Source organism: Heterobasidion irregulare (genome assembly GCF_000320585.1).
Source record: "Heterobasidion irregulare TC 32-1 unplaced genomic scaffold scaffold_12, whole genome shotgun sequence".
In the NCBI taxonomy this organism is placed as follows: Eukaryota; Fungi; Basidiomycota; class Agaricomycetes; order Russulales; family Bondarzewiaceae; genus Heterobasidion; species Heterobasidion irregulare.
In genome coordinates, this window is record NW_009258208.1 from 74,821 (window position 1) to 97,929 (window position 23,109).

At 53.2% G+C, this 23,109-nt stretch overlaps 10 protein-coding genes across 10 annotated transcripts; 7 read left to right on the plus strand and 3 right to left on the minus strand.

Annotated features, from left to right (window-relative positions):
* The first annotated feature begins 507 nt into the window (after positions 1–507).
* On the plus strand, positions 508–3,007 carry HETIRDRAFT_436715 (Metallo peptidase M36). The gene is made up of 9 exons (XM_009553633.1): positions 508–759; positions 814–987; positions 1,052–1,390; positions 1,450–1,761; positions 1,817–1,947; positions 2,006–2,203; positions 2,270–2,518; positions 2,573–2,646; positions 2,705–3,007. The coding sequence occupies exons 1-9, from the start codon at positions 592–594 to the stop codon at positions 2,854–2,856; spliced, it is 1,797 nt and encodes a 598-aa protein (XP_009551928.1). The 5' UTR covers positions 508–591; the 3' UTR covers positions 2,857–3,007.
* A 342-nt stretch (positions 3,008–3,349) lies between these two features.
* HETIRDRAFT_390020 (uncharacterized protein) lies at positions 3,350–4,219 on the minus strand (the record flags this gene model as incomplete). The annotated part of the gene is made up of 2 exons (XM_009553634.1): positions 3,350–4,014; positions 4,158–4,219. The coding sequence occupies 2 exons, from the start codon at positions 4,217–4,219 to the stop codon at positions 3,882–3,884; spliced, it is 195 nt and encodes a 64-aa protein (XP_009551929.1). The 3' UTR covers positions 3,350–3,881.
* A 229-nt stretch (positions 4,220–4,448) lies between these two features.
* HETIRDRAFT_446644 (uncharacterized protein) lies at positions 4,449–5,654 on the plus strand (the record flags this gene model as incomplete). Its single annotated transcript, XM_009553635.1, has 2 exons — positions 4,449–4,922; positions 4,984–5,654. 2 exons carry the CDS (start codon positions 4,449–4,451, stop codon positions 5,419–5,421), a joined length of 912 nt encoding a protein of 303 aa, XP_009551930.1. The 3' UTR covers positions 5,422–5,654.
* On the minus strand, positions 5,196–7,906 carry cyp45 (cytochrome P450 monooxygenase 45). Its single transcript, XM_009553636.1, has 11 exons — positions 7,677–7,906; positions 7,412–7,544; positions 7,322–7,340; positions 6,935–7,262; positions 6,759–6,874; positions 6,574–6,702; positions 6,331–6,517; positions 6,205–6,269; positions 5,989–6,140; positions 5,793–5,936; positions 5,196–5,734 (listed from the first exon to the last, which is right to left on the minus strand). Exons 1-11 carry the CDS (start codon positions 7,867–7,869, stop codon positions 5,647–5,649), a joined length of 1,554 nt encoding a protein of 517 aa, XP_009551931.1. The 5' UTR covers positions 7,870–7,906; the 3' UTR covers positions 5,196–5,646.
* A 2,022-nt stretch (positions 7,907–9,928) lies between these two features.
* HETIRDRAFT_330131 (uncharacterized protein) lies at positions 9,929–10,445 on the plus strand (the record flags this gene model as incomplete). The annotated part of the gene is made up of 3 exons (XM_009553637.1): positions 9,929–10,015; positions 10,092–10,237; positions 10,298–10,445. Coding segments are annotated over 3 exons (381 nt in total), but the record flags the coding sequence as incomplete, so codon positions are not given.
* A 2,035-nt stretch (positions 10,446–12,480) lies between these two features.
* HETIRDRAFT_455384 (uncharacterized protein) lies at positions 12,481–12,833 on the minus strand (the record flags this gene model as incomplete). Its single annotated transcript, XM_009553638.1, has 2 exons — positions 12,481–12,678; positions 12,741–12,833. The coding sequence occupies 2 exons, from the start codon at positions 12,831–12,833 to the stop codon at positions 12,481–12,483; spliced, it is 291 nt and encodes a 96-aa protein (XP_009551933.1).
* Positions 12,834–13,201: 368 nt separating this feature from the next.
* On the plus strand, positions 13,202–14,252 carry HETIRDRAFT_442196 (uncharacterized protein). Its single transcript, XM_009553639.1, has 4 exons — positions 13,202–13,240; positions 13,531–13,570; positions 13,637–13,707; positions 13,764–14,252. Exons 1-4 carry the CDS (start codon positions 13,235–13,237, stop codon positions 14,061–14,063), a joined length of 417 nt encoding a protein of 138 aa, XP_009551934.1. The 5' UTR covers positions 13,202–13,234; the 3' UTR covers positions 14,064–14,252.
* An 828-nt stretch (positions 14,253–15,080) lies between these two features.
* Positions 15,081–16,683, plus strand: HETIRDRAFT_430232 (uncharacterized protein; the record flags this gene model as incomplete). The annotated part of the gene is made up of 4 exons (XM_009553640.1): positions 15,081–15,629; positions 15,688–15,801; positions 15,854–16,366; positions 16,432–16,683. 4 exons carry the CDS (start codon positions 15,081–15,083, stop codon positions 16,681–16,683), a joined length of 1,428 nt encoding a protein of 475 aa, XP_009551935.1.
* A 329-nt stretch (positions 16,684–17,012) lies between these two features.
* HETIRDRAFT_390033 (uncharacterized protein) lies at positions 17,013–20,088 on the plus strand. The gene is made up of 6 exons (XM_009553641.1): positions 17,013–17,060; positions 17,212–17,627; positions 17,684–17,944; positions 17,999–18,722; positions 18,773–18,920; positions 18,988–20,088. Exons 2-6 carry the CDS (start codon positions 17,319–17,321, stop codon positions 19,964–19,966), a joined length of 2,421 nt encoding a protein of 806 aa, XP_009551936.1. The 5' UTR covers positions 17,013–17,060; positions 17,212–17,318; the 3' UTR covers positions 19,967–20,088.
* A 258-nt stretch (positions 20,089–20,346) lies between these two features.
* Positions 20,347–22,676, plus strand: HETIRDRAFT_422355 (uncharacterized protein; the record flags this gene model as incomplete). The annotated part of the gene is made up of 10 exons (XM_009553642.1): positions 20,347–20,860; positions 20,924–21,062; positions 21,119–21,276; positions 21,335–21,625; positions 21,698–21,772; positions 21,825–21,965; positions 22,022–22,160; positions 22,204–22,345; positions 22,407–22,485; positions 22,543–22,676. 10 exons carry the CDS (start codon positions 20,347–20,349, stop codon positions 22,674–22,676), a joined length of 1,812 nt encoding a protein of 603 aa, XP_009551937.1.
* Positions 22,677–23,109: the final 433 nt, after the last annotated feature.

Genomic DNA, 23,109 nt, shown 5'->3' on the forward strand with positions numbered 1-23,109 from the left:
GTCTGCTGGGCTGTTATCCTGCAACCTTGCACGCTGGAAGCACTCGTGTGCAGGGTGGATTTCCGTTTCTCACCTAGGACCTTGTGCAAACATTCGATCTGGCCACTTCAATACCGTCGAGAGCCTTATCTCGCCCCGCAACTTCCATATACACATCTATACACGCGCTCTCCGCCGATACGATATCGCGAACTGCATGGGTAACGGGGGAAGCAGAGAGCAGCGGATACCCCGTGGCACGTTACTCTTTACTTGGCGTTGCAGGAACCGCCTCTTGGCACCCGCCCCCACCCTCATCAGCACTAACCCTCGGTCAATTGCGCGTACTCCACCGTGTGCTATACTGGCCAAGCGATCCGGCGGGCCTTAGTTTTCCATGCGTCCTAACCTTCTTCCGCTAAAACACCCCGCATGCAGCATCCATCCATTTGTTTTCTAGTGCAGCATCTCATGTATAAAAGCAGAAGGCTCGAGTCCTGTCTCTTCAGACTTCGACTCTCCGAGCTCATCGTCTGCCTCCTCGACATCCCAGTCTAGGCCTGCATCCACTCAGTGTGAAGCACTCGTGAAATCGACACCTACTTTACTGCAATGGCGTCTTTCAACAAACTGTTCTCCTCTGTCCTCCTGGCTCTGCTCTATGCGTCCACTGCGACGGCAGCCCCCTGGCCTACGACTTCCAAGCATTCGACGCACCGCGTTCGTAACGTTGGACGAGACTTGAAGATCGAGACGTTCCACCCCGAGTCGTCCTACGAGGTGCGCATCCCTATGCCAATATACCAGTGAAACAGGGCTGATTGTTATCGGTAGACTTTCGGTGTTGATGGCGTCGACCACCCGCTCTCCAAGCGCGACAACTTCGACATCAAAGATGCCGCTATTGCCTTCGTCCAGGACAAGCTGAACGTCGGCGAATCCGCTGTTGCCCTCAAATCAGCCTATGAAGGTGACGTCTCTGGCCATGCGTTCGTCAAGCAGGCCCACGTGAGTCGCCTCGATCGTGATCGGAGATCTGAGATGGTGCTCAAATGCCTTATTGAATGATTAGGAGGGTGTCCCCTTCGCCAACGCTGTCGCCAACGTCGCTTTCAACAAGGCTGGCAAGGTTGTCGCGTTCGGCTCCTCGTTCGTCAAGGCCGACAACTTGCCCTCGTCCACCCCCTCCATCACTGTCGAGCAGGCCATCGCCACCGCCGAGGAGACCCTCGACGGCAAGTACAACGACTGGCCCGCGACTCTTGAGTTCCTTGCTCTCGACGACGGCAGTGCCGCTCTCGTTCACGTCGTTCAAATTCAAAACGAGGCGACCGGCGCGTGGGTTGAGGCGTTCGTCGACGCCCACAGCAACAAGGTTGTCTCGATCACTGACTTCGTTGCCAAAGCCTCGGTGAGAATCCACCTCTCATGTATGTCTAGGCTTTCCCTAACCCTGCAATCCACTGGTAGTACCGTGTCCTTCCCATCACTAAAGAGGTTTTGACCGACGGCTTCGAGACCGTCACCGACCCCCAGGACACCGTCGCTTCTCCCTCCGGCTGGCATAGCACGGGCTCGACGACCACGACCACAACTGCCGGTAACAACGTCGTCGCGTACAAGGGTTCCCAGAGCAAGACCGCCTCCCAGTCTTCCTCCGGCCTCAACTTCATCTACACCCAAAACCCTGCAAACGCCCCTACTACCTCTGCTAACCTGAACGCTGCGATCACCAACGCGTTCTACATTGTCAATTCGGTTCACGACTTTTCTTACCGCTACGTGGGTCACTTTACATCATGTTTTGAGAGATGAAGGAGCTGACTTGAGACAATAGGGCTTCACGGAGAGCGCCTTCAACTTCCAGACCAACAACTTCGGCAAGGGTGGTGCTGGCAGCGACCGCGTCACCGTCAGCGTCCAGGACAGCGCCGGCACTGACAATGCTGATTTCTCGACCCCTGCTGAGTAAGTTCCCAAGGCTCGTGCGCTTGCCCCCGATTCTGATAGACTTTTTCCACCCAAGTGGTCAATCTGGTGCCATGCGCATGTTCCTCTGGGACGAGACCAACCCCGAGCGTGATGGAGCACTCGAGAACGACATTGTCGTCCACGAAAACACCCACGGTATCACCAACCGCATGACCGGTGGTGGAACTGGCCGTTGCTTGCAAACCACCGAGGCCGGCGGTATGGGCGAAGGCTGGTCTGACGCCATGGCTGAGTGCGTTTTCCCGCGTTCCTTCTGATGTTACAACGATACTCACACCAAAAATCGTTGTATATGTAGCTGGACTGAGCAGAAGAGCGTCAACACTCAGGACTACGTCATGGGTCAATACGTCGTCAACGACCCCGCCGGTATTCGCTCGCACCCGTACTCCACCTCGAAGACCACGAACCCCCTCACCTACGGGTCGCTCAAGACTCTCACCGAAGTCCACGATATCGGTGAAGCTTGGGCCAACACCCTCCACAATGTCTACGCTGCTCTCGTCTCCGCGCACGGCTACTCTAGCACTGCCCGCACTACCCCTGAGTGAGTCTTTCGCGGTTCCTATGTGCTAATTCGTTGTCTGATCGATTATTATAGCGGCACTGAGGGCAACGTTGTCTTCCTGCACCTATTCATTGACGCTTTGCCTATCCAGCCCTGCAACCCCACTTGTACGTGCCTGTACTATTTTGACCTCTTATTCGATGACACTCAACCGACAATTCGCAGTCTTGACTGGTCGCGATGCCATCATCCAGGCTGATGCTAACCGCTACAACGGTGCTAACAAGTGCCTTCTCTGGAAGGCGTTCGCCAGCCGCGGCTTGGGCGTCAATGCCAAGAACCAAGTCGACGACGCCACCCTCCCCTCTGGCTGTTAGACGAGTCGCTTCCTGTTGAGCTGCATTTGGGCTCACATGCAGCAGCGCCGACGGACACTTATCACAATGCTATGTAGTTTTGGATGTTTAAATGCTACCCGTGCTTGATGAACTTGTAATGCAAAATGATCGTTCGATCGATGAACCTCACAAACTTCTTATGTTGCGTTGAACGAACGCGACCTCAACTTAGGCTCAAGAGTTAGTCTAGATTTCCACATTGCGTATCGGACATGGATTCAAAGATCATGCTCCTTTTAGCGCACGTAATTCAACGAATCTCATGGCCTTTGAGAGGCTGGATCCGCGGATGCTCGATTCGCATGTCCACCGCGAGCGTAGCCCTCTTTCCAAGTTGAACAAGGCAACATGCCGAAAAGCTCTAGCTCCCAAGCGGCGGTACCTGCATGTCCGTTTATATGGCGATGATCCCGAGGTATATCACAGACTGTCCAACGATTCGGGTTCTCCACACGCATGCATCTGAACTTATATCGGCTCACTGGCGGAGTCAATTCAGCGAAGCCAAGGCTAGCTAAGGAAGGTATCGGTATTGTGCGATCATAATGTCTACTTCCATTCGTCACCGGTGCCGAGTAAGACAGCAGTAAACGCTGACACGGATTTAGGTAAACTACAAAAGCACCATTCCGAATCTAAGGGTCGTCGAATAGATAGATGTGCCACAATCAGTCATTCAAACGGAGGTAATCCGTTGGTCTGTACCTATCATTGAACTTAGAAAGTGAGAAGTAGCGCCTGGATCTGTCCAAGCCCGAGGCCATGAGTTGATACGTAGGGGATCTCCGATGGTCCTTGACAAGTTGCGATGCCGTTAGAACGACTCACTGCCAGATCTCCGTGCAAGGGGACGCAGATGTAGGGGAATGCCGAGAAGCTGATAGAGACTGATTACGTCCTAGACACAACACACTGGCTGCAGGAGACGCAATGTGAACACGGTGCCAAAGAAGGATAGTGACGATTCATCCTCGGAGGATAGAAATGGATGATAAGGCCAAGGATCACAGGTTACGAGAGTAGAAGCAGGGTAAAAACATACCTGGCCGCCTCGTCAAGCGAAAACAATCTACCATAAATCTGGAGACCGTAAACAAGAGATCAGAATAAGAGGAAAGAGGGATCAAGCTCCAGATCCTGGATAGATTTGCAAAGGACAATGGTTGAACGAACTGAGTTATGACGAAGCTTGGGATGGCTTACTGTACCGAGGACCTATGCTGTCAGGGTTCTATCAAAGTCAGTGGCTTGGAAATGAACTTATGAACGATCACACGAACATGAACGAAAAGTTATGATGCCAGATGTGCTCATGGGCAAGAAGCCCCCAAGTTGACGTCATGCAAATTGAAGATACATCGCTGCGCGTTCTTGTTTAAGCAGTACCTAAATATGATTGAGTTAGCATCGATTTGCTGTGAGGTGTATCTGCTGATTCATGGATGCAAGCATGCAAGGTGTAAATTGCGAGTGGTCCGATAATCCCAACAGATGTAGTCACGTGCAATTCACGTGACGTTAAGCAGCGTTTATCGCGTCTCGTTTGTTTGCGACCACCCTCGGCGAGCACAATGGAGGCGACAACATCGACATCAACAATAACAAAAGATTCACCTCCGGCCATCGCAGCGCCGTCCGTTCCCTCTGTTCTCCTCCCAGAGCTCTTATCTTTTTCACCTCATTTCCTTTTAGACGATATCGTCAATAGTGCAAACGATGTTGTTGGGCGTGCAGTCGACGCGATTGAGACCTTTCTTCTACGTTGGGTAGAAGATCAGCCGCCTGGTGGAGCTTGGGAAAATACCACCGAGCTCGAACAAGGTCTCGTATCATTCCAGACACTCCTGGAGTTTCACACAGATATCGCGTTTGACTTTTTCGAGGCGTGGTCCCTGAGGAACATCTTCAAAGTTCCAGAGGAATTGGAGATTGTGGTGCCTCACCAAGAGGGCTTAGATCTGGATGCAGCGCAAGGGGAGAAGGGAAAGCAAACCGAAGATGAGTTGATGGACGAGATAGAGGAGTTGAGAAAGCAGGTTGATAACGTGCGTCCTCATCTTTACCGCCTCGCACGGTGATATATACTTTGTAAATATCTCTGTTCAGCAACATCGTCTCAAGCGACTATATACTCGCGCAGTCCATAAATCTAGTATACAGGCTGCGCGCGCTCAGCGTCACTTGCAGCAGCTTTCTTTCCTTCAGTCCTTGGTTGCCTCTCCTTCCCAACCACTCTCGACTCTTCCACCCCATATATCCGAGTTATTCAATGTCATACAACACCTACCAGCCCTCGACCTCTCTCGCGCAGAAGTCCCACCATCAGATCCGGCCAAGAGGCAGTGGGAGACGGGCAAGGCTGGATACATGTCTTGGGCCATATCGCAATTGATTGAGCGAGCAAGAAGTATGGATGCAGAGGGGAGCGATAAAGAAACAGAAGGAGGCGTCATGGCATCTACACTAGTGGAAGAGGCGAACGCAATAGGCAGACCAGAAGATCTCAAGGACGCCTTGGGTTTCGTGCTGGGTTCTAAAGGGTAGAACATCAGCGTCATGGCATCCGTTTCCCATCGGGGTGGGTGGCCCTAACTTTTATCCGCTGTGGGCAATGTTCCGGTCTCTGTTTAGTCTTGGTTCTCCGGCGGAGATGCATAGGAATATTCTAGTCAGCAAGGAACACATACATATCATAATGTGGCAACAACTAGGCGATGCAAGAGCAAGTACACAGTATATTAAATTACAAAGCAATGATGATCAGGTGGATTAAGGAGATGTGAGTGGTGCCGAAGACTGGAATGCCGCTTTTGCGCCTGAGCGAGGTTTCATGTCCACCTTGAAGTCACTCGGCGTGCTGAAACTCCGAGTCAGCGCGATGACATACAGGAAGATAGAGCAGAAGGAACACGGACCGGAAGATAGAGTTTTCGAACGTCACATTTGGTTCGATGGGCTTGCCGTCAGAGTCAAGCGGCATTCGGATGTCGAGTGTAGCTAGCAATGACGCGATTAAGAACCAGACAGAAGTTGTACCAAGATGCACGCCCGGGCATCGTCTATAGGATGGTCAGTAGACGGCGGGATACAGCACTTAAGCGGCACACGAACCTGCGACCAAATCCAAAGACGAATTGCCGAGGGTCAGCCTGTTTCGTGTTGTAAGACCCATCGCCTTTTTCAACAAACCGCTCAGGATCAAACGTCTCGGGGTTAGGATAGATGTTGTCGTCTCGCACGATCTTCCAAATGTTTGCAAAGACCTATGTAGCAAATTGGAGATATCAATTAGAACCTGTGCCACTCTCAAACACGACGAACACATACGATTGAGCCCTTGGGCAAGTGCATGCCCTTATATTCATCATCTTCGAGCAGGCAGTGAGGAAGGGCTAGGGTAGATGTTGATTGATAACAGCTCTACTATCAAAAAGCTTTCAAGGCGGGACTCACAAAGTGGTACGGGGCATGCCCATCGAAGACTCTCCTCAAAGACCGCTGTAATGTAAGGCAAGTTGTCCCGGTCCGCAAATGTTGGGAGGCGACCACCAAGGACGCGGTCCAGCTCAGCATGTGCCTTCTCCTGGATCTCGGGATGCTTCATCATCTGAATGAGGAAGTGAGATATGATGACGACAGTCTAAAACGTAATGCTTCAGTCGTCATCGTTCTTGTTCAAGATTTAGACCGCCGTACTGTGTCCATGCTTGCGCTGTACATAGAATTGGCCGTGTCCTTGATGTCAGTCTCGTCTTGCTGGCTGAGCGCTTTTCCAGATTGAGTCAGCAGCTCCGAGCAGAACGACGAAGGCGCTTTGCCCGCTGCCTATGTAACAAGACTTGATAAGAGCACTGCAAATGCCAAAAACAACGACATCGCACCATGTTGGCCTTCATAGTGGCCCAGGGAAGCTCACGGAGCTCGTCAAACTGTTTCTTCCACACGTTGGCCTTGCGCTTGAAGCCGGCACCAGGAAACCACGAAGGAATGTGTTTCACTGTTCGAGGTCAAGAGTTAGTAAACATATCATCGACAAGGCCGGCGGCCAGGTACGCACACCAGGGTATCATATCTACAGCCCACACGCCCCCACGAGAGGTGATCTCATTCGCCAACAGTTCCGTGGTATCTTCCTCAAGCTCGAGGAACTTCATGCTCCCGTCGTCATCGCGTATGTCCACCCCGTACACAATACGAACAATAATAGCGACAGCGTATCGTCTCAAGTGCGCGAATGCATCACCGCCCTCGAGGAACCTGCCGATCATGTTGCGTGCCTCGCTTTCGAGTATCTGATGTTGCCTTGGGACGTGGAAGGCACTCAGGGTGTGCGACATAAGACGGCGTTGACGCCTCGCTTTGTCACCATAGTTTGTGAAGACAACCTAATCATAGGCACTGTCAAGGTTTTTCCGATCGTTAGAAGGACGTTTGGCAGTTTTACCATATTTCCAACGCCGCACCTGGATAAGAGTCAGGGACGTGTTTGAATGAGAAAAAAAGTCGGGAAATTGTCATGCTCAAAGATACGCACAGTTCGTTCACCATTACCAGGCGTGGCTTATCAGAGTAGATGGCTGCACGCTTATCGAGCAGGTCATTGACGACGTCGAGGTTATTCAGGAAAATGATGCCCTTTCCGAACAGATGAGTGTATACGATTTCACCTGCAATTGGCGATGTGATCAGCACCCATGTCAAATAGCTACGCTGATCTAGCATCTAGGCTCCGGTGAGATCTAGACGCAGTGGACACATGGTCCTCTGTACACATGTCGAGATGTCCAAAAGACACTTACCATACTGTTGACTCCACTCCCTCGCTGCCACCCATAGCTCTAGGGGCCGGAGGTCGGTGATGTTTCCTACGAACGGCCATGGCTTGGGGCCTGGTGGAACTGGAAGAGCTCTCCAGTTGCGATACTTGATGAAAAGAGACGCAACAACAGTGGCAGCTGCAAATCCACCGATCACAGTGAGATCAGAGGCCATGCTCGGGATGAAGGTTGACAAGGGGTGGGCAGGGAGCAAGGAAAACCTGATGTCTAGTTTTGAGAACGACCCTTCTTATGGCGCTCGACCAAGCCGAGGGTCGGATCTGCGGCTTCACGCCATCTAAAGGGAAAAGAATCCTCAGCATACACGATGCACCTGGCGAGCCGTAAGCAGGGGTATTTGCGTTGATGGACGTAGTTGCCTTGGACATATTAGATATGTTTTACGTCAGAACGAGATGTAAAGATTCGACTGCAGGGACGCCAGTCATGCGCCAGTATCAGACCTTCAGACTGAGGGCCTGCATGAAATGTCATCACCGTCTTGTTAACGCTCAACCTGACATGCTGAAGACTCCCATCTTGACCTGTCGCCCGTCTATCGAAGCGTATCATTAACCCTTATTACCCGAGCGCAAGTCTTCGGCCTGTCGCAGTTCCAGGGACGTATGACGGAATCAAGTGCCATGAGGCCAGGTCTGCAGGTGACGACCGGATGCGCAAGAAGTAAGAGTTATCTGGCCTTTCGGGCAGAAGAACATTACGAGAGGAATTCTGCACTAATCTTGCTAGCCGAGTGGGTGATGAGTAGTGTCGCTCAGAGGCAATCTCGTACATATTGATCGGCAAGGCATGTTGGAACGCAAGCGATAGTATATCGCATCATTGCCCCAGTACTAGAGCTGACCGGGAGTTTTGGGACGTGTACTAGGCCGTTGGCGATCGATCACACTTCGAAAATCGGACCTAACTGGAGTTCTACGGAACAGAGTGGAGTCTGATGGATCCGAGAGGCACATCTGCAACCTCTCCACCCTGTAAGCCACTATGCCGTAGTAGTGCCGTAGTGTGCAGATAGCATACCGCAGTTCTGTCATCGGCTCCGGTCACACGTGTGTACGACGAAAACCACGTAGCGAGACAACTGCCCTCCACAAAATCCACAAATAAGATCAATGGTCAAGTGAATGCCTACAGCAGTCCAGCACCATTAGGGGAGTGCCAGTCAAGACGATTGACTGCGGTGAATGAGATCAGAATAACGGAGACTCTTGTGGGCCATTCGACATTTGCGCCAGACGAGTCTAGGTTTCGCTTAGTGCGCGGGAAACACGTTCTGTAGCCAGTAACGAATATCCGGAGACCACGACTAGACCACGTCGGAGGTTGAAGGAGAATCGTCAACATTGCTATCTTCGGGAGACTAGCCCGGCCCCGTCGACTGTATGGTCGAGGCCTCCGCAGAAAATGGAAAAATTACTCAATGCGATCGCAACATTACCTTCTTCCTCTTGTAAGAGAAGACACAAGTGCGGCAGTGCGACAAGTGCACTCAAGACGAGAGATATGGATAGAGCAAACGAAAGCGTGAAGTGGTTGTGGGCGGCTGTGGACAGCCGTGGACAGGCAAAGAACTCCCACGGTCATGAGATTGACGTCACGTTCAGGCTCCTCTGCCTGTTTCTTCGGTTTTGTCCACTTCAAAAGCGTCCCATTCACGGAGAATCAAGGCTATCGGCATATCTGAGCCAGAGGGGCTCGAGATCAATCAGATCGCGATACTACAATCATGGCATCTCTAGCAGAGCCGTCGCCATCAACATCTACTCTGCCAACCTCGTCCGTACCGAAAGCCAAGCTTTCACCATGGATCCCCGTGTCTCTCGTATGTCACAATATCATCATTCTGAGACGATGAATCTCTGGGCGCACTTGACCATTTCCCCTCCTATTTTTCATGCCAGCTCGCAGTCACGTCAGCTGCACTCGCTGTTCCACTTTTCCTCCTTCGACGACAGCGCGCATCAGCTCTTACGGCTACACTCTCGCATACGGGGAACGTAGCCCCCCCACCTCGTAGACATGCTCTGAACATATCTCCCACTCAGCCTCGGTCAAATCAGTCATCAGCACCACCACCGAGACGTGTTATCCCATCAATACCCAATAGTCCGACTCTGCAAAAGGCCGTGCACAAGCCGCAAGCAATCGACTCTTTAGCTGATCAAGCTTCTGAAGGAATCATCGATTCCTTTAACGCACCTCTCTACACGCTCAAGGCATTTAGCATCGCGACCGCGGTGGTAGTAGCGACCGGTATGGCAGGGATTGTCGGTGTAAAAACATACCTTGGTGTGCGCGATGTTAGTGTCTATCTTTTCTTCCCCACATCATTGTTGCTTGGCCTCTGACACTGCGCAAACCTTCTCTCATATACAGACGCAAGAGTTCGCCATGCTCATGCGACAAATAGTTCTGACCAAAATGCCCATCCTCGCCTCCCGAATACACCGCCCTACGGAACCCGACATACTTCTCCCGACAGTCCCATTCACCGCATCGACGCCTCCATCTCCGGCTGGTTCGTTGTCGCTGTCGCTGGCCTCCCCCATTTCAACGGAATTGATCACCCCTGGGAATGCGAGCATTGAGGCGTGGTCATGGTCAGCAGCCCAGGAGCGTCTTTTCCAAGCATACGAGAAGGGTGGATTCCAGGGCTGGGCTGAGGCTGCTCTCCAAGAGCTTGAGGCCGAGGCTGAGATCGAAAGGAGAAAGAGGGGTTTAGACCGGTAACCCTATGTTCATGGTCTACATATCGTGCGATTCGATTTGAATGCTACGCATTATATGGCATCCAGGTGATTTTAGAGACCTTAATTACATGACAGATCTGGAACGGAGTCTGCTCATCCCTGCTCGATCGAAGTCTCAGCCTGTGTCTATCCTTACCCGGTTTCACTGTCGGACAGCTCTTTTTCGGTGAGACATACTAATCTCATCGAACCTGTCTAGACAAAGGCAGTTACCGACCGGTAGCGTAAACGCAGAGTAGAGACAAGACGCGACTGAACCTCCTGGGAAGACCACCACCCGGTATACGCTCTCAGTTACAGCATCTACGCCCCATCGGCGAGCCTCAAAGTATCCGCTATGTGCGAGCATGCGTCACATTACCTCTTGCCTGTTAACCCACATCGTCGACTCTGCCAAACCTCCTGTGCTGTGTCAATCACATATCGTGACCGATACTTCCAAGGCCTATAACATCTTGACGGAGCAGATTCCTTACTATCGTAAGGACGACTTGCTGAAGTAGACTCTCATCGACTCAACAACGACCTCGATTGCTTGCCATATCCTGTCATGGTGCTGGGCTCTCATCCACTGTGTACGAGCTTGTCACTGTTGGTTCCATCACATGATTTCGGCTGCGGTGAGCTGAATGCTTTGGCCGCGCATTTTGGCTCGGGCCGTTTTGATGGAGACAGCGATGTCTCTGGAGTTCCCATTCGCGCTCATCAACTGATTCTATATGCACCATATACTGGATAGCGATTGCTCTTCGTCAATTACGTCCATGATGAGCCAAAACAAACTGGACCGAATAAAGGGAACTGTCGTAGTGTTGGTCCTCCTCGGTCATCCCTACATCAACCTGCAACTGGTGTGCCATCTTTGATATCATGCGGGCCTGCTGATTCTCTCATCACTTCACGGCCGCCTTGATCTTGACAGCTCTTTTCTAGCACTGCCTACCATCTTTGCGCCCGTCTCTATCAGATGGAAGGACTGACAAGTCGACGGATTTGGAAAGCGGCGAGTTACGTGAATCTCAGGCAAACAGGTCTCGGCATTACTGACAGAGGGCACAAATAGCACTGGTATGGAAGTCCCAGCGCGGCGGATTGACCTGTCCAGCTCACATGCACTCTACTCGACAGTGCGTTCTCACCCATTCACACAGCCCTGACTGCATCCCCGAAAGGCTATGGATGACTGTCTCCCTGCGAGGGATATGATCACGCTCCGGGACCTTGTCAACCATCCTGGCGTGTTCCACGATGTCCTCACCGCGGCCAAGATCACGGAGGCTGACCAAAGTGGCCAGCGCCTTGACTTCGAAGTGTCGTGACATCTCTAATATCATCGCTGTGAGCGGCGCTCCTCCTTCATTCGCGCGCATCAACGTCAGACGTCGACTTCTATCGCACGAAGACGAAGACCGAGGACGCTGCAGCGACCATCGTTGCCGCGTACGATATATATGCAAGTCGCTCAAGTTGAGGAACTTGGCTTAACAGCCATACGACGTTGTTCATCGAGGCCACCTTTTGGATTTTCATTTCACTGTCTTCCAGGAGACCAAGCACTACTATCGTCCCCGTTGTTTTTTTGGCAGGAGAGAGTTGTCGACGTTTGATACGATGAGGCGATCAACCAAAACGACCTGGTTTCAAACAAATCGTGATTGAACGTCTACGCCGCACCCTGGCGGCGTCTTGACCGCTAGCTAAACCTGGCCTTCGCCCGTACGACATGACGTCGTTAAGTACCTTGCGCAGTTGATTTAGAAGCGAGGGCCAGCAGTAAAAAGGGCGAGCTGAAACGGCGCCCACAGAGGCATTGATTGACGGGTTGGACAAAGTGTATGAGGATAAGGCACATTCGGATGTGCCGATTTTTGCACAATCTATGTCGCCGATCCACAAAATCTCTAAAAATACATACAATTATGCGCAACCAAGCAATATTGGTTGGAGCAGATATATCAGGAATAGCAGCATGCACAGACAAACCTCCAAGGATGGACACGACCGACGCAGAGAGATTAGATAAAATAGATATGAGGCATCCTGACGACGATGTTCATCTCTCGAAACTCTTCGCTAATATCTTCGTCCCCTTCCACCGGGGTGTTTCCCTGCGAGTCCGGGATGAATATCCGCTCCTGCAGAGCAGGCACGCGCTGTGCCCACTTCGGCAGCCGTTCGTGGACTTTGGGTCTCGCCTGCAGCTTCTCAAAGTCCTGTATAATCGCAGGAGCGTTTCGCGGGAGACCTAGTTCTATCCTTCGGTTGAAGGAATCACACATGAGCCTTGCAAGCACCGTAAGCGTCGCGTATCGTGCGGGGTCGACGTCAGCGGGGTCGAAAGAACAGAGATAGACCAGTCAGGACGCATGGGGCAGAAATATTCCAGCTCATTGCGGAACTGGACGTTCCAGTCGAGCACGAAAGCTCGTAGAGGCGGTAAAAGGACGCAGATGGTGTGTCAGGCTGTGAGGCCCTAAGAATGCGAGAGAGAAAGGAGGGAGGAATGCGGGGGAGGGACCAGCGGTGTGAGGAGGAGATTGTATTAAGCTATGAGCTCTATCGCAATTTTCCAGGAGTTCGTGAATGGAGGAAGGCAAAGGTTCGACAACAGTCGAGGACATGGTGCGAGCTAACAGACATGCCCTCTAGTGAGCAAGTCGGTAACGCCCGGCTGCATCAGCCGCTCTTCAAACTCCGATCCTCCCAAACCTTCCCGAAAGTATCGAAACAGCCGACAACGACGCCAACGGACATCCTCAAGACTTCGCCATGGTTGTGAGTACCCTTATTCATGCTAGTATGCTGTAGGAATCTGTGAGGGGAAGGATCCAGCTGGAATGGTGGAAATTGAAGCATTAGAAGAGATGGATGGGATGACGAAGGTCTGGATGGTGCTGGGCTGCGTCAGCAGAGGGCTGGCAGAAGGACGTTGGGGAGGGATGATCGTGATCACAGTATGTGAAAGACGAATCGGTACGGAGGGCGTAGTCTTCAGATTCCTGCAGCTTTTGGCGTGATGTTCGCGACTTCGAATCAGAATACTAATATGCCTTTGCGCTCTGTAGCAGGAATCAAATTTCACTCGTTTCGTCGAGATTGGCCGTGGTGCGTACTGGGATTTGCGATAACTCTGCGTCATTCAGCCCTTAAATGCGCGCTTTCGCGATGCAGTCGTGCTTCTCAAATCTGGCCCTAGCGCAGGCAATATCGCCGTGATCGCTGAGATCATCGACCACAACCGGGTGCGTTTCTCGCATTCTTGAGCAAGGAGAAAACACAGCTGAGGTATCGAATGCAGGCAATCATCGACGGCCCTACCACCGGCGTCCCCCGCCAATCCTACCCCTACCGATACCTCACCCTCACCCCCCTCACCGTCAAGGGCCTTCCCCGCGCTGCCGGTTCAGGTGTCGTCAAAAAGTACCTTGAGAAGGAATCCACGTTGGAGAAGTGGAACAAGACGTCGTGGGCGCAGAAGCTCGCCGCCGTCGAGAAGCGACGGACACTTAACGACTTCGACCGCTTCTCAGTCATGCTGCACAAGAAGGCGCGTCGCGACCGGGTGCGCAAAGCTGTCAAGGCTGCTGGGAAGGCATGAGAGCTTTCGTGCGGAGTTAGTGTAGTTTTTTTGAGAGGAGAGAGCAAGTCGAGGAGAGGTGGGAGGCCGGACGGCAGGGTAAAACAGCCTTTGGCACGAGAGACGGTGCCGCCACGCACTTTATTATCATCTTTTGCATTCTTTTTATGCCCACCACACAATATGACATGCGGCATGTATTCCTGTCCCCTCCAATGGCCAATCACCAGCATGGGTGGTGCTGGGCATTTGTTGGTTCACAGGGAATTGGGGTGGATAGCCCAGGGATCTTTGGAGTCACAACAACTTCGATCCGAGAACAGCGCGGAGGGTCACCTTGGTCTCCCACCGGCTCTCACAGCCTATGATTCCCAACATTCATGGAATCCAGCGCAAGCTCAGAGAGTCAATTCTTTCACCGTGTCACTCACGTTCAGATACCGACATGAAAGGCGACATGAAAGGATGTCAATAAGCTGTCAGAGACAGCGTTGGCACTGCCATTGCCAGCTCAAACACCTCAGGTTCCGAATACTCTGCTCATCATGTGTCTCACCCGAACGGGCCTTCATAATCTTAAGGCGGCACTAACCCCGCGAGTTATACTAGGACGACCTCTCCGTTGACCCTTGTAATTCCTTCGTTCCCATGGGCTGACGCAAACGCGATACCTGCCTCCTTTTCTAGCTCTTTCTGTCCACGCTCTTCCAGCGAAGATCGCACCCAAGCGCCTCCGTCGCTGTTGTCAGCGAATAAAATCGTCATCATACAAGCAGTGGCAAGCCTGGGCCGGGCACGTAGCATGATGTTTCCTTATACTGATTCTGCAGATTATGTAGTGCGTATCATGACCTTGTACGTCACAAGAGAGCAGGGCTTGGTATATAAGTAGCAAATACACAGGGATCAGCCCTGCCCGACCCGTGCTCACACTCGGATCGATAGCGAGGTGAGCCCGACAGCTCCCTTATCCTCGCTCGTCCATCGCGTCGTGCGGAACGCACCTCCAAAGCCTTACAAGTCCCCGAGCGCACTCGCATGTCAATGCTCGTCTTGCCCACGGAGCTTGTTGACGCGGTAGCGTCGTACGTGGATGCGCGAGAGGACTTGCTGTCGTTCGCGCTCACATGCAGAGCATTCAAATGCATCGCCGTCCCAAGACACATAGACTACCGGCTCGTGCGCTGCCATCATCGACGACACACAGTCTGGCGCCACCTTGCGGCGCGCCCCGACCTGGCGCGGAACGTGCGCGTCGTAGAAGTTATCGGGGAGCTCGACCCGATGCGGTACGGCCCCGAACGGGTGCCGTCGTTCTTGTGCGAGGCGAAGATCAAGGCAGCAAAGAAGGAGCGGCGGCCCTCAAATGCGGAGGGCCTCGCGCTCGTCGGCGAGGCGTTGGGGAAGATGGTCAATCTGCAGAAGTTCGCGTGGTCGACGTCGCTGTGCTTTACGAGGGAGGCGGAGCGGGAGGCGGAGGCGGGCATCTGGCTGGCCGTGAGCCGGCATCAGCTGGTGAAGCACGTCGAGTTCGTGCAGGCCATCAACCCCCCTGCGGCGTTTTTGGCAGGGCCGAGCACGTATCCTGTGAGCACTCGATTTGTGCCGTCTGTCTGTGGGGGCTAGAGCGCTGATGCATGTCCAGATGTGGTCCATGACGAATTTAAGATCCCTTCTGGTTGAGAATGCTGCGTTTCTGAGACAAGAGGAGAGCGTGCGGTGTTTTGCCGGCGTGCTCCAGCATTCCCCGGGGCTCGAGGTACGACCCCGAGTGTGATTCTACAGAGTTATCGCTCATAGATCGCGGCCAGAGCCTCCGTCTAGCCCTGTACGACTGGTCCTTCAACATGGCGCACCTCTTCTCGAACATCACACTCCCTAACCTAATCTGCCTTTCCCTCGAGATCTACGCCGACCCAGACGCGAACGCCAAGCCTTTCGCTGAATTCCTCGAGCGCACGCCGTCCCTCCAATCCCTCAAGTTCCAATACCTTTCCCTCCGCCCCCTCAAACCGGGCAGCCTGCCCTCTCTTAAGCGTGTCTCAAGTGACCAGGGCGAAGACGAGCCGCTCACGACGATTTTGGCCGATTCCCAGGGCCGCGCTCTCGAGGAGGTCAGCGGGATTCCGCTGAACGATAGATACCTGGACTTGCTGAAGAACGTGGATGGCAACGCGCTGCGGATGCTAGAAGTGACGTGGTTCGACTCGATAGAAGCGCTGTTGAGGGTGGCAGAGATGTTTCCCCGGCTGGTGTGGCTGCGCGTGCCCTCCGTGGACTACATGTACGACTGGGCCGGCGTGACGAAGGCGCCCGTGCATCTGGTACGTACATCATATGCCATATAACCCTGTACTTCCAATATTGACGAATTGCCATTATGCTGTAGGGGCAATGGGCGAGGGTATTGGACTGCTTCCCGGGGCTCAAAGTATTCCACGGCATTGCGTTCTTCAGAGACCCAAAGGAATCGACCATGATCGTTGACAACGACGAACGCGCTCGAGAGATAGCGCTCATGTCGGAGACGTTGTATAGGGTAGATCATTGGGAGGCTGATCCAGGGAAAGCGATTTTCATAGTCCGCGGTGACGAGGGTGTCACTTGGAGGGAAGCGAGTGTCCCGCTTCAAGATCTATAAGGTATCATTTCATCCGCCTCCTGTATCTCTTTTACTGTCTATATGTATGCACTAGCACGTCGCCTCAAGGTAGGCTGTAAGTCATGTATTGTATATTTGTAGATGACGATTATGGTGTGAAGCTTGAATGCATTTACCATGCGGGATGTATATATGATTGTTACAGGAGGCTGGAAATCTGAGTCGTTTCGGTGGGTCTTCGAGAAAATATATGTATTGGTGCGGCGTCGCGCTATGTCCGTGGACTGATGGATAAGATAAGATCTTCCGACTTGACCATGATCAATTCAGCGATTTGCGGGCGAAGGAGAAACTCTCGGACGGTTGACATCGTACTGGAGATTCGAGGGTGATTCTGCAGTATAAAACTCTACGAGGTGCGTGTTGATTCTGTTCAAGCTGTTCAAGATGGTCCAAATCGTTCAGGGAGTCATGCGCGCAAGCCAGTGCGCTCCCGTCTGCGCTTGACCAAAATGACTGTACTGCGCCGATACTCATAACTGACTTCGATTATATGTATGTGGTCAGAACGTCTGTTCCATCGCATAGCGGGCAGTCGCCTTCTGTTCCCTCCTTGTCGTACTGCACGCACAACAGCACCACTTGCCACTCGCATCTGTAGACCACTAGCAACCATGGCGCCGATATTCAACAAAGACGACTCAAAACTCATCGCAGACCTCCATGCCCTCTCTGAAAAGTCTCCCAAGCTCGTCCGGTCGTCGCAATACCCCGCGCCTGCTCAGCCCGAGACCGTCATCAGCAGCTGGAAGATGAACGAGTACAAGTATTACGATATACCCTCGCCATTCCCGACGCTTGCGCGAGGGCTGTTCACGACGGAGCACAGCGTGGACGGCGAGTCTGGCGATGCAAAGCAGTATAGGATCGTGGCTAGGGGCTACGACAAGTTCTTCAATATTGGCGAAGTGCCCTGGACAACGGTGCGTGACGCTTCCTTCGGCCAAGTGCTCTGCCTCATTAGTATACTATATTCTAGTGGGAGTCGCTCGAGCGGAGCACCGCTTCTCCATACACCCTCACGCTCAAGTCTAACGGATGCATTATCTTCATCGCCGCCCTCACACCTTCCAAACTCGTTGTCACGTCGAAGCACTCCCTCGGGCCCATCCAGAACGCCCCACAGAGCCACGCCCAGGTCGGCGAGAGCTGGCTGTTACGCCATCTTGAGGCTGCGGGAAAAACGCCGGAGGAGCTCGCACAGCGGTTGTGGGACAACAACTGGACCGCCGTGGCCGAGGTCAGTGTCCCTTGCTCCCATTACACCGTCCCATGTTCTAACACTCAAATCTAGTTGTGCGACGACTCCTTCGAAGAGCACGTCCTGCCTTACTCGGCCGACAAAACAGGATTACATCTGCACGGCATCAACGAGTCGACAAAGCTATTCAAAACAATGCCGCCATCGATCGTCGATGTGTTCGCCGAAGAGTGGGGGTTCATCGTGACCGCCTCGACGGTCCTCAACACGATCTCTGAAGTCAAGGCTTTCACTGAGGAAGTATCCAAGACCGGACAGTGGCAAGGCGAGGCGCTCGAGGGCTTCGTCGTGCGCACGACGGTCTCGGAGCCTCCGACGAGAGGCGAGGGCAAGGACAACTCCGGGCTAAGCGCATCGCCGTACGCGGCAGGCTCGTCGTTCTTCTTCAAGGTCAAGTTCAACGAGCCGTACATGATGTACCGCGACTGGCGCGAGGTGACAAAGGTGCTGCTCTCCACGAAGGGCCCGCTGAGCGAGGCGAGAATCCCCAAGTCGAAGATGAAGCGCACGGAGACGAAGGCGTACGTTGCATGGATCAAGAGCGAGATTGTACGGGACAGGAAGCAGTTCGATAAGTATACGCAGGGGAAGGGGATTATTGCCACCAGGGAGAGATTCCTGAAATGGTTGGAGAGCGCGGAGGGGCAGCAGGGGCAGCAGGCCACAGAGGAGGCGGGGGACGTTACGGTCGCGAACAGCGCGTCTGTAAAGACTTTCGGGAAGACTATCATTGTGCCGGTCGCGATCCCTGGTGCCGGTAGGTCTCAGCGGTTCGAGACTGAGCAAGTATTGACGTTCCTTAATCAGGCAAGACGGCTGTCTCCACCGCCCTGGCGAATATGTTTGGGTTTGGACACACTCAGAGCGACAATGTGCGGGCGAAAAAGGCTGGCCCCGTGTTCTTGCAGCGTGTCGTGAAGCTCCTTCAGAATCACGACGTCGTCATCGCGGACAAGTGCGTTTGTCTCATTCATCGTTTTATACATTGACTTACGCGTGCGAACCAAACTTAACCTCTTCAGAAACAATCATCTGCAGATGCACCGCGCAGCCTTTCGAGACGCGACTAAGGGAATGAGTCCACCCGTCCGCCTGCTCGCACTCAACTGGGCCCTCGATCAACCGCTCTCCACGATTCACCGGATCTGCGGTGACCGCGTGCTGGTACGTGGCGAGAACCACCAGTCGCTCATCGGTGACGTGGAGAGCAAGTCACACGAGACCGTAATCTGGAAATTTTTGAACACGTCTGAGGAGCTTAGCGAGAACGAAGTGGACGCGGTCATCGAGATGGATTTGACCGAGTCGCTGGAAGACGCTGTTGAGCGCGCGGTAAACGGCGTGGTTGATGTGCTTGGGATCGCGAAACCCAGTCGCGAAGACATCGGGAAGGCGCTCGCAGCGGCGAGGGGCTATACGACATCTACGAGCGTGAAGAAGAACCTAGGAAGGCAGACGGCGAGGCCGCCGAGATACTACGGGTTACTTGCGGAAGTTGAGCTGGATCAGGTACTTTCGGGACCTCTTGCGGAGGCGAAGGTGTCGAAGAAAATGACCGAGATGTGGGACGCGTTGAAGAAGGCGAAGAGGGTAGCAGCGCGGCCCCATATCACGATTGTTCACGAAAAATCGCTCCCAAGAGAGCTGGATCTGTGGGAGCGATGCAGAGCCCTAGAGCGACTTGCAAAACCGCCGCTGTTCAAGTTCAAGCTCGGCCATGTGTTGACGGATGGGCGGGTCATGGTGGTCACCGTCGAGGATGTTGTTGTCGAGGATATAGAGGGGGAGGAGGGTCAAGCCGGGCATCAATTCGTGGCGATGCTGAAGGAGGACGTGAGGAACCGCATGCACATCACCGTTGGGACGAGGGATCATAGCATCCTTCCCGTGGAGGGGAAGGTGTTGGTGGAAGCTTGGAAGAAGGGGGAGCAGAAAGATGTCCTTGAAGTCTCGTTAGATGGGCTTTCCGCGAAGGGGAGGGTGAAGGGCCTCATGCACTGACTCAGTGACTGGTGTTCCTTTGCATCTCATCGTATAAAAGTAGCATCCCTAACAATGTTGTATCACTAGCGCTTCACATCAGACATATCCCCCGCTATCCTGACACGCTTTCCGCCTCTCTCAAAATATAGAATATGCTCGTTTTAATCCCTGCGATCGGGCATGTCTGTCTCTATGAACGCTGCGCGCCACTGATCACCCCTGCGCACGGGAATCACAAGTGCACTCGCTGCGCTCAAGGTGAGCGCAGTACCAAACATGCCCAAACATGGACTCACGCCGCACGGCAACCTTGGGGCGGAAAAGCACAGAGCACATCTTGTCTTCTGCGTCTGCTTTGTCCTTTCTCGGTGGTGATTTCACTAGATATACTTCCGACCATGAGCCTTGCTGATCCGGATCGATTCGCTCATCGCCGTGACACACGCTCGCTGATTGAGTCCGTTTATAGAGAGGTGTGGAATGAGTTCTACGCTTGGGAGCAGCCATATTCTGCTCGCGTTATAGCTTCCCTTGCGGGCACTTCCGATAGACGGAAGGTCCTTGACGTGACATCTCAGGCAGGCTCAGAGAGTTTATGTGATCTAGTTGTGGATCCGCAGACCAGACCCTCGGAGCCCATAGTGGTTGAGACTTACAATGAAGACGGCTCGGTCACTGTTACTGAAGTTCCCTGCGAGGAACTTCCTATCTACGACGACATGACTCCGCATCCCAGTTATGATCACTGCACCCCGATGATCCATTCGGTGTCTTTTTCGGCGGAAGAGCGTCCTGATCTCATGGCATTTATTCCATACGCTGACGATCCAGAGTTTCCACTTGAAGAATATGCCCAAGAATTCGCAGAATTCGCATGGCAAGACAACTCGCGCGAATTCCGGGATCCTGACCGTGAGTACCGACTTGTATATTCACCTCTTGAATATGCCATGGCACCACTCATTCGATGTCCAGATGAGGTGATACAGGCAGAAGCACTTCAGCGGCTGCACATCGACCACGGGGTTAGCCTTGAGGAGATCGACAGGCATGATATTCTGCCTGAGAGCCGTAGACACAACGCGAGTGGCCTTATATGGGATATTCTTCAGCGGTACGTCCGATGACATAGGCGATCGTACTGATCTCATTCCGAGGACATCTTGTTAGCGATCCGCTGCCTTGGCCGGGCAACCCGTCGGGCTCGGTTCGCGTGCCTCTGAAATCATTCGAGGTGGCTGAGGAAGACTTGCGCGGGCGTCTCGACCGCCTCTCCGCCAAATTCTGTCCTAGCCTCAATTGTATGACCTACGGTTGCTTGTTGCACCGTCAGTCAACGTCTCGTCTTCACTACATCCTCACAGCACTAACCACAGTTCTTGTCAGCTGAGCCCACCCCAAAATTCGCTCCTTTGAGAGCGCGAACGACTGCCGATGGTCTCCTCCTGCGCCCCGGCGAGCCCTGCGACAGACAATGTTTCCGGCACGCGGACGCTCTCAGACAGGCGAGGAACATTTTCACGCCCGCACGCCATATACTGACCATTTGCGGTAAAACCGCAGGATCTCGTGCTGTGGAAGCAGTCGGACGTCGACGAGCTCCGAGTCATCCTCGAGATCTTTCCAGATGCAGATCCATGCGACCTCGCGGTGCTCTGTCACAAGCCGTGCTACGAAGTATGTCCCGTCGAGCTGCGTTGATCCGTCTCTGAGCCTCTCTGCCTTTCTAGGTATTCTTTCAGCGCAAAGAGCTCATTCCGGACGAGGACGCGTACGACGTGGACACGACGGAGACCACGACGAGAAGGGTCGAAGAGAAATTCGGTACGCGTCGTCCATGCTATTCCTAGCTATCTTAGCTGATAAGGCGGTCCAGTGGACGATAAGCTAGGTCAGCATAACGGGTACGTGAGGACCGCGCCGTGCGTCCACACCGGGCCCTGCGACGCATCGTCCGGATGCGCGTGCTTCGATAACCAACTGCATTGCTCTAGGAACTGTCGCTGCAAGCTTCAATGTAAGATCAGGTCTTATGCCAATTCTGCACGAGCTGAACCCCTGCATCTTGTCAAGGTACGAGGAGGTGGAAGGGGTGCAAGTGTGCTCACAAGTGGAGCAACTGCGGGGCGAAGAACCGTGAGCACCCAGACATCTGTCCTTGTCGCGCGTCGGGAAGAGAGTGCAACGTCGAGCTATGCGGATGCGGCGTCAAGTGCGTTTGATCTCTCTATTTTCATGTGCTCTCTGATTGACAGGTACCACCACGATGCGCCAAAACAGGAGTATGGATTCATTCCCCAATACCATTATTGGAACAGTATTGACAAGGCCCGTGGTCTGACAGAGGGCATCAAAAAATTGTGTTCCAACGCAGCCATACAACGTGGGGACCAAGCGGTAAGCATCAGTGCCTCGACTCATCAGTGATCAGATGTGAACTCGACGTGCCTGCTTTCAGAGTCTTGAGATCAGAAGAGGAATGTACGGGCTCGGTGCATTCGCACTCAGGACGATCGAAAAGGACCAATACATCGGCGGTACGATCTTTCTTTCAAGGATTTGTTTATCTTTTGCCGCTCACGGAAATCGGGCAGAGTATGTCGGCGAGCTGTTCTCGGCAAATAGAGGCGACGTGGTACTCGAGTGTGTTACACACTGCCTAGTATTCGTCTGTGTGATCTCATTCTCTCGCCCGTATCCAGTGTCATTGGCAGATATCGCCATCTGAATTATGCGTTCACTATGGATCCCGACCTCGTCATCGATGGTATGAGGGTCGGCAACGAGACGCGGTACATTAATCACGCGAAAGGCAAAGGCGAAAATGTCGAAGCCAAAGGTAACCTCGAACTCGTCGGCAGCCATGCCAAAATTGACCCTTGCTTGTCCTGCACTTAGTGTTGCTTGTGAACGACGATCATCGCATCGGCTTCTTTGCAAGTATGTTTCCCATTCGGTCGAGGATTATGGATTTTTGTTCACTGTCAACTGAATCCACGACAGAGACTAAGATTCGAAAGGGCAAGGAGCTTTTCTTGAATTATGGAGATGGATATTGGGGAAAGCGCGACGACGAGGATCCTGGATCTTCCGGCGAAGCGAGCACGGAGCGAATCACGTGAAGGCCCAGTTTACCTGCAACGAGCTGGTTACCTGTTGGG